The sequence below is a fragment of the Pundamilia nyererei genome, unplaced genomic scaffold (genome assembly GCF_000239375.1).
Source record: "Pundamilia nyererei isolate P.nyererei 1_Seehausen unplaced genomic scaffold, PunNye1.0 scaffold00301, whole genome shotgun sequence".
NCBI lineage: Eukaryota > Metazoa > Chordata > Actinopteri > Cichliformes > Cichlidae > Pundamilia > Pundamilia nyererei.
The window spans coordinates 187,376-200,402 of record NW_005187702.1 but is presented as its reverse complement, the minus strand read 5'-3'; the positions used below and the strand labels follow the sequence as shown (position 1 = coordinate 200,402).

The 13,027-nt window shown below is 39.9% G+C and overlaps 2 protein-coding genes across 6 annotated transcripts in view; both read left to right on the top strand.

Annotated features, from left to right (window-relative positions):
- LOC102210201 (capping actin protein of muscle Z-line subunit alpha 2) overlaps window positions 1-9,590 on the top strand; it is a 20,814-nt gene extending 11,224 nt beyond the window's left edge. Inside the window, exons 2-10 of the mRNA XM_005751141.1 lie at window positions 1,695-1,758; window positions 3,309-3,360; window positions 3,704-3,767; window positions 4,726-4,932; window positions 5,797-5,876; window positions 7,069-7,147; window positions 7,623-7,694; window positions 7,927-7,989; window positions 8,478-9,590. Of these exons, the coding sequence (XP_005751198.1) occupies window positions 1,695-1,758; window positions 3,309-3,360; window positions 3,704-3,767; window positions 4,726-4,932; window positions 5,797-5,876; window positions 7,069-7,147; window positions 7,623-7,694; window positions 7,927-7,989; window positions 8,478-8,618 (822 nt within the window). The 3' untranslated portion in view covers window positions 8,619-9,590. The remainder of the gene's footprint in view (window positions 1-1,694; window positions 1,759-3,308; window positions 3,361-3,703; window positions 3,768-4,725; window positions 4,933-5,796; window positions 5,877-7,068; window positions 7,148-7,622; window positions 7,695-7,926; window positions 7,990-8,477) is intronic.
- A 1,023-nt stretch (window positions 9,591-10,613) lies between these two features.
- The window catches only part of LOC102209722 (suppressor of tumorigenicity 7 protein homolog), a 56,941-nt gene continuing 54,527 nt past the window's right edge, over window positions 10,614-13,027 (top strand). For 2 of the 5 annotated variants that reach the window (XM_013915424.1, XM_013915423.1), the window contains exon 1: window positions 10,616-10,881. The gene's annotated coding sequence lies outside the window, so the exon portion shown is untranslated. Of the gene's footprint in view, window positions 10,882-13,027 lie in introns of all 5 variants that reach the window. The other 3 variants (XM_013915422.1, XM_005751139.2, XM_005751140.2) reach the window with 3 other exon arrangements.

Sequence of the window (13,027 nt, the reverse complement as noted above, 5' to 3'; positions counted from 1 at the left end):
GCTTTTTCATTATTAATCTGTGAATATAATCGTACTTCCAGCAGTGCAGATCAAAAATCCACCCTAAACACATTTACTACTCAAAATTGGGTCAATTCTGATTTAACTACAGGAGAAGTGTCCAGTAGCTAAAATTATAAGTGCCCAGTCAGCAACATGACAGCTCTTTTAATTAAGTTCCCTAAAATATTTTGGAAACCCCACAAACGCGTCCAGCTCAGCTCTAATTCCAGCTTTAAAGAAACCCAACTCATCCCCCTCCAAACCTTGTAGCGCAAATGATTCTGTCTCGAGGTAAAACACCTGTTGGTCTTGAATAACAAGCAATTTTTGCCTTATATGCATTGCTGATCCTATGACATCTCAGCAGTTGACTGGATTTCTACTTTAATGGATGAATAATTAGCTTAACTGACTGGTATTTCTGTTGCTGATTAGCAAGGGCAGCAACAAATAAACATCCAGTTTAACTAATCGCACGCATATCCAGTGCTTACATGTTTCACCCTGTAAGTGCTCCTGTTTTAGATGACAGTGACTGCATTTTAATACAATTAAGAACATGGATATGTGATGGCTTTGTTTTTCTACTTAGCTGATATAACTAGACTAAATAACATGTAAACCTGGTTCTTAGAAAAAGTGTGTGTGTGTGTGTGTGTGTGTGCGTGTGCGCGTGTGTGCGCGCGCGCGCGCGCGTGTGTGTGTGTGTGTGTGCGCGCGCGTGTGTGAGAGAGTGTGAGAGAGTGTGAGTGATGCAGTCTGTTTACACTGCCGTCCAGTGTAATGAGGGAAACCCAATGCAAATTAGTCTTCCCGCAGGGATTTCAAGTCATAAACACACACAAACAGTTTTCCGCCATCTGTTTAGCAAAGACTGTTTATCTGTTATGTGCTCAAATGCACATGAATTTTTTTTGTTGTTTAATGTAACTGGGTCATGATGATCTCATGACAGATTAGACTAATGCAGATAAACTTTGATCTCAGCATAACAGAGAGACACACACAGACACGTTGTTTCCCAAGTGCCTTCCTTTCTCTGAGCATTACTCATTAGCAAAAATCAATCTGCTGCTCTCTGTGAGTGCCTAGCAGTAGTGTATATACACTCACTAATAAGAACCCATAGGACCCACACGTGCACACACATTCTCTCTCATATGCACACTTTCTCTGATATACCAGCTTGTGAGATGAGAGGGAACCTGGCTGAGCTGCTGTCCCTTGCCAATGATAGAGTGAGGTAGAAATGTATAGGGGTAGGGCAAGAGACCGTGTGTGTACTAGTGCTCAGCACATTTTTATTTCCTTATATGGTTGTAAAGCAAGCAAGAGAGGGAGGGGCTGTCAGCTGGCTGTCAGTTTGACATGTGACCTGGAAACAGGAAGTGCTGTGGTATAGCAGAAGAAGAGAAGTATAGGAGGTTAAAAAAAAAAGACTGTTCGATGCTGCTCAGATATTCTGGAGACTGAAATGTCAGAAAAACCTCACTCCACCCTCCAAACCAGTGAGACAGTCATGTTACACCCTCTGTTGGTGGCACTGTGTACACATGTTTACACTGTGAATTTGAGCTAAATATGAATGTCACATTTTAGCCCCTATTTAAAATGCAGGCAACACGCTGATATTTCTGCTGTTTATATCAGGCCACTGACATGTAACCTCTGCCTTCTATCTTTGGTTTTAGGTGCGCATAGCGGCTAACTTTGTCATCCACGCCCCACCAGGAGAATTTAATGAAGTTTTCAATGGTGAGCTTTCTCTTCTTGTTCCTCTGTATATTCTTTCATAAGATTAACAATGATTACATTGCTCAGAACTTGTAGTTTAATGCAATGTATGAGTCTGCAATCACAAAACATAAATACATAAAAGTGTATTTGAATAGCTTGACTTATGTATAAAGAGACTGTCTGCAGCAAATTCTGTTTTGTTACAGTTTCCAGTAACTCTGTATTGACAAAAACTATTGTTAAATGTAAAAGTGAGGGAAATGAAAACATGAAAGGCAAACAGTGAAAATGTGATATAAATAATTATATGGGTAATGTTTACATTTTTTATCATCCGTGTCTTTTGTTGAAGAGATATTAACTTCAACTTGTGTTAGAACCTAGATGTACTTTGGTATTATACCATTTTGCACCATCAGATGGTGTAATGAGTCACCTTTATTTAAGTGGCCAAATCATTGAGCGTATATTCTCATTCTCTGGCCCCCTGGAAAAAGCAAGCGCCTCTTGAGGAATTGTGGTTAGCTGGGAAAAATATCAAAAATGTCAGCGGTGCTGACATTTTTAAAATACTGCCTGGTGTAAATACAAAAAAAATCGGAATACTTTGTCAGTCCTAGAGGAAATGATTTGGTCACAGGTGCTCCAAGACCGTAAAGCAGCCTTTGGTACATGGTTTAAAGCCGTGCCAACTATGTTCTAAGTAAACAATTAGAGACTTGTTTTAGTAAGTTTTTATTTTTAGTCTGACAGCTTTTGTCAACATCAGAGCCAGGAGGCATCAATGAAGTGTGAACTGCTCAGGAGTTACAGAATGCTGTATTTGTGTTTCTGTTGTGTATGCCCTAACCCTTTTACATACAGTATAGCTGGCTACATTGAAATAAATAGTACAAAAGGGAGTCTATACATGGCCACCCGTTCAACCATCATTGGAGAGCAAGTCATGTACACACCATTAATGTACATTACAGTACTGTGTCAGTGCAGCACTGTTTTGTGTCTTTGTGTAGGTTTCTCACACTAAAATAGTTTTGGTTTCAGTTAATACAGAGGACCTAAAATAGAATCCATTATTTGGATTTTATGGCCACCAGGAAATGAAATTGAGACTGTGATGTTTTGCTCAAAATGTGTCTCGCCCTGCAGCACCAGAGTTGACACCACACTGTCACAGTAGTGCCCCTCAAGACAGTGTGTATGTGTGTCTTGGCTTTGTTAACGACTCATCCTGGCCCGGTACATGTCGTCACCTCAGAGGAACGCCTTTGGGGTTGTCTGTTTACCGCTTATCACAGCCTGTCAGCCACACACACTCATATGCACACACTAAAAACAGTCCCCTGTTGCAACTTTCCCCCCTTTCATCTCTATGTGATTATAGCCTTTTCCACTGAGCTAATTTACCATGTCTGCTTCACTCCCCTGGCATAGATGCTGCAAACACTGACTGATGGCAGCTGTGACTTTAGTGTTTGTGTGCGTGTCATGGAGATGATCTGCTGTTCCTGTATTCTTTCCTCTTCTGCCACCATTAATAATAATAATATGACAATTTTTCCTCTTAGATGTGCGATTGCTGCTCAACAATGACAATCTGCTCAGGGAAGGTGCAGCGCAGTAAGTCTTCCCTTGTGCTATTTCCACAATTAAAAAATTTCAGATGTTAGACGGAAAATACAGATTTGCATTGCAACAACTGAAGATGAAAGAGGACTACAACTTGAGATTCACAGACCAGACTAGTTTTAGTTGCTTAGGTTTTTACACCCGACCATTTCTCCCCTGTCCAACACGTTAACAACAAGAAGAAACCATTCAGTTTACATCTAAGAGTTCTAGACCTGGACATGCTGAATAGTTACAAGTTAATCAACATATATTAAGATTGAAAGGTTTTAATAACCAGCAAGGCGGGACTCCTGTGTTTGCGATCTAACTAACTTGGTATCTCTCTCCGTAGTGCATTTGCACAGTACAACTTGGACCAGTTTACCCCCGTGAAAATCGAGGGCTACGAAGAACAGGTGAGCTCATGCTTTGCTTTTTGACCCTGAGGTTATGGTAGCAATACAGAAGCTAAAGAACAGGACTTTTATTACTTTTGGCATTAGTCACTTTATAGCTCCAACGCACAGTTAGATACTGCTATAGTTGATGCACATCAGAAGAATGAGTGACTCAGTTCATAAACCTTTTCCATGTGGACCAGGCAGTCACAAGTGTGACGTTCCTGTAATGTAAAAGCACAGTTTTATAGAGATCTGTTTCTTTAGCTCATCCAGCCAAGACTATCATCAGAAATAAAAAAGTGACACTTTTCTTGGACTTCAGGGTTAGAAGAGAGATGGTAGCCTCCAAATATATTATGGTTTAAGTGATGCAAAACATAGTATAATTGTATCATTGGCATTAAAAGAGACAAATAAAATTGGATGAAAGATCAAACAAGTCTGAATCTTCTCCTTTAGTTCCTGCAAAACAGGATCACATAGCCACTTGTATTTAAATGTCACTTTTTGCTTGCTGTGCATTTGTGTGAAGGTTGAACACTGCTGAATGAATGTGGCTGTGTTGGCTTTAGTAATGATTGCACTGTCTTATGTAAAGATGTCATCATGTCCCTCTGTTCCCATATGCTGGGCTGAAATTCCCCTGTCTGGTACCCAGCTAGCTGAGCTAAGTGTTGAGGTGAAAGGCAGAAGATGGAAAGTTCAGGCTGATGCCTGTGGTTCCTATTGTTCTCCGTCCTCCTCTTTTCATCCTTTTGTTTCCTCTTCATCTCTCCTGTCTCCTTAGATAATTTACCACAGCTCTACTTCTTTATTGTGCTGTTCTCTTTCCATACATGTTCTTGTCGGATTATTTATTAATTTTTCTTTCTTACATGTTTTACTTATTTTTCCAGTGCTCTTTCATTTTCTATTTCTTGGCCTTCCCACAGCTCTCTTTCTCATTCCTTTACCCCCCCGCTTTATATTTCAGGTCTTAATCACAGAGCATGGTGATCTTGGGAATGGCAGGGTCTTGGACCCCAAGAATAAGATCTCCTTCAAGTTTGACCACCTGAGGAAGGAGGCCAGTGACCCACGGCCCCATGATGTTGACAGCTCCCTGGAAGGCTGGAGGAGTGCCTTGGACTCTGCTGTCAGGGCCTATGTCAAGGAGCACTATCCGAGCGGTGTCTGCACCGTATGTTCAAGCCCACTCTGTTACCAGAATAACTGAACTGCTCACCTCAGAAAGTTCATTTTTTCATTGTGTGTTTAAAGCTATTAGTTTATGAAAACATCCCACAAGAGGGAGTTCTCCCACAGGATCTGACTCTGGAGTTCAAAACACACATTACAACTATTACACATTGCTCTAAACTTAACAGCAGAGGCTTGTGTGTAATATAGATGACTGATAATTGGGACTGAAGCTCACTGTTCTCTGGTGTTTTCCTACAGGCTTATAAAAACAGATACATTTAAAAGTCACACACAATTCAACAGAACTGCTCAGAATACAAACATAAACCAGAGCTTTTAGGACCAAAATCTCTTGTCTTTGCATAGTGATCCTCTTCATTTGGAGATCTGTTTTCTATTAAATTAGAACTTTAGTGGCCTTCATTTTGTTTCCACTTGCATTTCAAGATTAATATTTTGTTTTATACATTCGTTTAACCCTTGGGGATTGGAACAGGAAGGGTATCTATTTATTTTTATTTTTTAATCCCTTGCAACAAATTAGCAGCTAAAAGTAGCCTAATGTTATTAGTGATCAAATACAACATGTACAGTCAAATTTAATCGGTTTCAAGCAGGAAGCAGTAGCAGGCCAGTATTTAGATAAGCCTGTCTTTTACTTTGCAAAACAGCTGTTGTCCTACTTATTAAATGTGTTGTGTATATATGACATCCTCTAAGTACCATGACAGGGTCAGGTTTATAATTTAAGTTTTGACTATAAAACCACCGTGTGGTGTCAATTCTGCAAACGTTGAGCAGTGAAAGTGGCCTTGAGTTGCATGTGAAATCTGAAAGTGTCTTTTTTGTCTTTTGACTTCAGATTTATGCGAAAACCATTGATGGACATCAAACTATCATCGTGTGCATTGAGTGCCATCAGTTTCAACCAAAAAACTTCTGGTATGTGTAAAACAGTCAAAACATTAGTGTGATATTTTCCCTCCCTTATATTTTCTGATATTTCTTGTGTCTCCTCCCTTTCTGCTTTCAGATGAATCTTTTTTTTTCAGCACTAGTATTTAGGCAGATGATTTTTAACCTTAACAACAACTACATGTTAAATACAATAAAACCATTGAAATCCTCAAATGTTTCTTGAAGTGTTTAAGGACATTGCAGTAATTGGCACATAACTCTGGACTGTTAGACTCTGTTGATTTTGATCAGGTTAATCTAATTGGATAAGAACTGCACCAATCCTCTTTGCTGCTGGGTCTTATTGGTCTTATAAGTGTTGGGTGTAGTAATCCCAAAACTACTGTACGTGACTGCTGTAATGGTTTGAAAGTGAAATAAATTTTATTTATTTATTTTTTGATTTGCAAATCACAGTGAAAAGAATCAAAACTTTCACATGGAGATTTTGTATCTAATGAAAAAGATATATTAGAACTTAATATTCAAAAATTTGTCAAAATCTGTAAATATCATTTTTCACTCTTCTGTAATGCTTGCACCCCCACACTAAAATAGAAGTGCGTTTTATTGAAAAATTGGACACTGCGATTTTCACCCTGCAAAGGGTCACCCAGTTGGCCGAATTGGATGGGAGGTCGGTTCTGACCTCAAGACCGCATATTTGATCAGAGCACTTTGTAATAAGCCAGAACTTCAATGTAGTATGCAAATTTTAGTCAAATTAAGAAAATTGGCAGTAGAGTGTCCAAACTAATTTCCATGTCTGTTCACTACATATTAGGAGATGGTTCACTGACGTAAATAGCTGTTGGTCCATCATTAGTAATGCTTTTACTGACATAACACAGAGCAACTCTGTGAACAAGGTGTAACACGTTACATCATTATGGATCTTAACAAAACTCTTCTATGTCATCTTAACTCAAGAAACTCTTACATTGCTTTAAATGAAGGCGCACATTAACTGGTTTTTAAATGTGATGCTATACTTCATACTGTGAATACCTTTCTTACTATCTGTATTGCCACTGTTGTTGACCAAAAACACAAAGTCATATACCTTTTCTGTTTATTTTTCAGTATAGGCGATGACAGTTGAGCCAATGTACTGGACAGTTAGCTGAGTCAAGTAAAAGTGACTGAAGTGTGTTTATCTTTCCTTCTCGTTGTTTAGGAATGGACGCTGGAGGTCAGAATGGAAATTTACCATCTCCCCCTCCACCACCCAAGTGGCAGGAATCATGAAAATCCAGGTATGTTATCTGAACAACAATCTTTGACGTAAAACGGACACACTGTGTTGTGTTATGCATGTCAGCACGCATACTCAAACTCACGTTTACTGACAACATTTGCATGTAGACTTTAATCAAATTCAGTTTCTTTTTTTCTTTGTCGTCTTTCTTTCTCTTTTCTTTTTTTTTTTTTTTTCTTTACCGTGTTTTGTTTATTTATCACAAAGTTCAGTTAATTTCTGTTGCACCCTTGTCTACTTTTCCCATAAGCTCAGTACTAAAATGTTGTGTTCTTGGTTTTTGTTGTCGTTTCCTTCACTTCCCCTCCCCCCCCCCTTTTTTTTGGGGGGGGGAGTGGTTTGTTAGACCTCTTGAGATTTGTTTGTTGGCACACAGCTCTTTGATTTTATTTTTTTTCACAGCTCCAATCATTTCATGGCACAGAAGAAATTTTGGTTAGAAATACACTATATATTTCCATATGTATTTCTAGGTTCATTACTATGAGGATGGAAATGTCCAGCTGGTGAGCCACAAAGAGGTTCAGGAGTCCATGTCAATTTCTGTGAGTATTTCTGTGAAGTCCAAGCAGAAGCTGCAACGATCATTCCCCATACTTTTACATTTGTATGTATTTAGGGTGATTACTTGTAATTTTATGTTAGTAATTAAGTTTTGACCTGGTACCAGCTACCAGGGGAGGTTTTCTGCTCTGTAGTTGCAGTGTAGGTTTTAAAGTTTCTTTTTTGTTGGATGCCTTGTCCTCTCCCCTCTTCAAAAGAATGTCATGTTTTCAGAATGAGGCTGCAACTGCAAAGGAGTTTGTTAAGATCATGGAGGCTGCAGAGAATGACTATCAGGTATGTCAGGAGATTTCGTTGAACCTGAACTTTCACCTCAGATCAGAAGTCCTCACAAATGATGGAAACATTTTACAGTTATGACTCCAGCACTTACTGCCACACTAAAATCTTTTGTTGTTTGGCTTTAGTTTTGTGTGATAATCTGTTACTTTTAGTTGTGAGGAGTTTGTGTTACTCAAGTCAGGAGATAATGAAAACATTTTACACGTTCGCAAACTCGCAGCACAGGAAGTCAAGTTTTAGAGTGACTATGAATAGAAAGCTGAGTCACTTGGATGAAGCTGGACATTTTTTAGAGAAAGCTGGACTTTCACAACAAGGCCTGGAGAAAACTCTGACATACCCTAATGTGGTTATAAAACTCCATTTTCCTACACCACACAGACTTCTTCAGACCTGGGGAAAATTTAGATTTATTTGAGAAGTTTTTGTTTTTTTTAAATCCAGTCCCCTCTCTGTCTTCATCCTTATTTCATTCCTTGTAGACGGCTATCAACGAGAATTACCAGACCATGTCGGACACTACCTTCAAAGCCTTACGCCGCCAGCTTCCTGTGACACGTACCAAGATCGACTGGAACAAGATCTTGAGCTACAAGATTGGCAAAGAGATGCAGAATGCTTAAAAACCGCAAAGATAACAGTCAGATCCCCACTCCCCGCCCGCAGCCCCTCCATCCCCATCCAAAAAAATGTTGCATGACTGGATAGTTGTATCGTCTTTGTACAAACAATTAGAGAAAACGGGGGCAAAGAAAGGTTTGGTCTCACAGACGTCACATGACACATTGGATGACTGTTTTGATTTTATACAGACACTCTCCTGTATACGGAATTTGTGATCGTATTTGGGAAAATCTATCTTGAGGAAACTTTGCGAGTCATAGGACACAGGGTGGACACTTGTTTGCATAAACACCCTTATGAAATAAAATATCATGTGTGCAGTAAGTATTGCATCAGTGAGACCACACCTTTTTGTTTGGAAAATCTGTTAGAATTTGCAATAATGGTGAAAACAAATTCATTTCTGGGAGAATTTTTGTCTGCATTTACAGAGGAAGTCAGTTACTATGGCTGAAACGAACAACTCCCCACCCCACACCCCTCGTGCCCCCACCACCACCCAAAAAAAAGAAGTTTTGTGTTCATTGACTGATATATTTGGCACAAGCAGCCACCACTGTCAGCCACTCAATGTTCTTGTTCTCTCATTTTGGTACTTCCCCCTCACCCTTTGTCCTGTGTGTGCGCTCTCCAGCTTGCAGCACTCCTGGCTACCTTTTGACTTGATATCGTCTGAACTCTCACTCAGTGCAGGGAGTTCTGTGACCACTTAACAAGCTTAATTAACAAGTCATCAGTCGCAAAAATAATTTGCATAATGTCCAATTTACAATAAAATTTAAAAAAAAGTATCACTTTCTCCTCCAGTGCTTATTTTTATTAAAAACAGAACCTGACTGTATTATATAACAAGGCACACTGTAATATATACCTGTATGAAACATCCTGTCTGTCAGTTTGGTGATTTGTTTCCATGAGATTAATTGTAATTCAGTCACAATTATGTTGCATTAAATGACAAATTTTCTATTTACTGAGTCAGTCATAATTTCTGATGCTATTTATTGTGACATAAATGGGGAAGAAAATTATAATATTGGGGTAAAACAGATAAACAACCACACATGTGCATCACTGATTTAACTTAAGGACAGATTTTTAATATGCAATTAATCAGTAAGTCTGGGGGTTTTTTGGGTTTTTTTTCCATATTCCATCAGTCTGCTGCCATTAAAGATTAAAATCTTTACATCACAATTGATCTACAAAAGAAAACTGAATTGGTACTTGGTGCCCAATTTTTGTTTTACATTTCATTTGAAGATTTGGGACCCACTCCAAGGAAATTTTGAACTTTAGACATTTAATTTATGGCAGTTTTTTATACCTTTTCTGCATCCATATATGATGGAAATGTTTTTATCCATATACAGAAAAACAAAAATTGGGCACCAAGTACCAATTCAGTTTTCTTTTGTAGATCACTTGTGATGTAAAGATTTTAATCTTTAATGGCAGCAGACTGATGGAATATGGAAAAAAAAACCCCCAAAAAAACAGACTTACTGATTAATTGCATATTAAAAATCTGTCCTTAAGTTAAATCAGTGATGCACATGTGTGGTTGTTTATCTGTTTTACCCCAATATTTTAATTTTGCCTTTTTATTGTTTTAGACAAAACAGGGATAATAAAGGAAAAAAAAATGTTGCACCGAAATTTGGCAGCAGGCAGAGATCCCAATATGGCTGTGGGGAATAACAGCTGTATGAGGAATTTTTCCAATTAGATTTGACGGCTGACAGACTGCTGATTTTATTCCTAAGGCAGGGTGGTTGATTAGTGTATAACAGGTTAAAACTACAAACAAGGTGTCATGAAGCAAAGTGTTATGATACATAATAGTTTTTTATTTGTTTTTTACACTGGGAAAATAAATGACAAATTGTTATGACTATAAAAATCACAGGAATGATTCATATTGAGCTTAAATCTTTCCAAAAAAGTTTTTGCTGGCTATATTTATTTAAAAACTCGAAATCGCCAACATACAGGCGGATTTATTCAACGGTGTTTTCTGCAGCTCGCTGTAGGTGAATCAGCGACACCTTGAGGCCGCTGGGGCTAACTGTCCAGGTTAGCGAGCCGGTGGCTAACTGGTAACTGTTAGCTTTAAGGTTAGCCTTCCAGCCCCGTTTGCAGACACGTCCACACATACACAGTGTCTGCTGCTGGATACTCAGACACATGCTGGACTGCTGGCAGGAGAAATGCTAGCTACGAAGAGGTCTTTCACCAGTTTCTTTACATACGCAAATTGAGGTAAGATGTCTCACATGATCCCTGTCAACGCTGTCATCCACAACGCTTCCACTTCTCTCTTTTTTTTTCTTTCTAAAGTTTTTGCCAACGTTAGCCAGCAGCTCTTGTTAGCAGTTAGCTAGCAGGTTGAGTTAGTGGCTACGACTCACTGAGCCCAGTTTAAATGGAAGCGCTCACACGCGTGACTGATGTTTAATGCACAGGGGAGAGTGAACAGGATGCTCCCGAGCTGCCGTGGAATGAGTTTGTCCTGGCAAGCGGCATAAGGCGGGGAGCAGTGTATTGCTTTTAATGGTCTCCATCATGAGTCAGTGTTAACGGTGATTCCAGAGTTCAGAGCGACCGTTTGCCAAGTTTCCTCTTCCTTTAACTTCAGGAGTCGCCTCTGTCAGGGATGCTCTTGAAGAGAACTTTGTGTTGCTTTTTGTTTTGTTTGTTTGTTTTTAAGAAATGTTAAGCTTAGTCTTGCGGACCTGAGGTGTTCACCTCTGCTGGGCACTCGCAGCGAGCTCAGGGTTGTAGTTGGCATGTTGTGTCTCCGTGCCTTCACAGCAGCCTGTGGATTCGTCTCCTGTGACTGAGAGCTGAGCAGCAGATGGAAGAATGTGCTCTTTCAGAAAGCCAGCTGGCCCCGGCTAGAGAGGGCAAGAGAGCCTTTAGGCACAAATAAGCTGGTTGAAGAATTCGTGCGTGTGTTCGTATATAAACTGAATAGTCATGACAAAAAGCATGGGCGTAAAAGGTTAGTTTGACAGGTTCAATACGGCATGCCGGCAGCTGGCTCTCACCTTCCCACTGCTTTTCGTTGTACAATAAAGGGTTATTATTCTATTCTGTTCTTGCAATGAAAGGTGTTAATGCTGCTGCTGAATTGGCTGCCTGACAAACCGTAATCCTCCCTGAGAAGTCTGGAAAGGCATCAAAGATTATTCTCTTAAGTAGGGATGTAGCAGTCCTTAAACCTAGACCGAAATCAAGATAGAAACATCCACAGCAACTTTCGGCAATTCCATCTTCCTTTTACCATGATGACTGTCTGAGCTAGTAATTCCAGCGCTCTGTACTCTAAAGCAGGATATGGGGTATGAGAAACTTGAGTAAATACAAGATCCATTTTTAAATTGTGATTTTATTTATTAATGGAAGAAAGTCAGCTGGCCTCTCCCTTAGAGATAGGGTGAGAAGTTTGGCCATCCGGGAGGGGCTCAGAGTAGAGCTGCTGCTCCTTCACATCGAAAAGAGCCAGTTGAGGTGGTTCGGGCATCTGACAAGGATGCCTCCTGGGTGAGGTGTTCTGGGCATGTCCCACTGGGAAGAGGCCCCGGGGCAGACCCAGGACACGCTGGAGAGATTATATCTCTCGGCTGGCCTGGGAATGCCTTGGTGTTCCCATGGACAAGCTGGAGGAGGTAGCTGGAGAGAGGGAGGTCTGGGCTTCTCTGCTTGGGCTGCTGCCCCCGCAACCGGGCCCCGGATAAGCAGCAGCAGAAGAAGAAGATGGATGGATGGATAGAAGTTAGCCAAACCTCCCTGGCCCTATGTGGAGAAAGTAACTGGGTCCTTATAATTAACCATAACCCATTCTGATCTACTTGAGGACTGAAGGCATTTCATACAACTTGCCTTCACCTGTTCACACACATTTATACAAAGTGTTTTGTGTCTTGCTTTGACACACATCCACACAGGGGCGCCTCCAGAATTTTTTCATAGTGGTGGCCATATGTGGGGCACTAAAAAATATTGGGGTGGCACACCAAAAACAGAATTTCCAGTTTTATTATGCTGCTGTCAAATACAGGTTAGTTGAAAAATATGGCAAGAATTATAGAAAAGAATTATATGCATAGTTCATTTCCTGCTGTTAAAGTTAACATCATTGAAAATTGGTACATAAGAAAACCGAATCATAAGCAAATTTTGGTAGGGGGAGCAATTTTTATTTATTGATTAATTTTTTTGGCAGAGGGTGGCCAGATTATAAGGCGCACTGTCGATGAACAGGTCTGTTTTCATACATAAAGTGCACGGGATTACAAGGCGCATTAAGCAAAGCAGTCAGATAAATCCAACTTTATTAAACTCATTCTTCTTGCTTCCTCCACTTCTGTACCATTGATTCATTAATGTTGAATTCTCTGGCAGC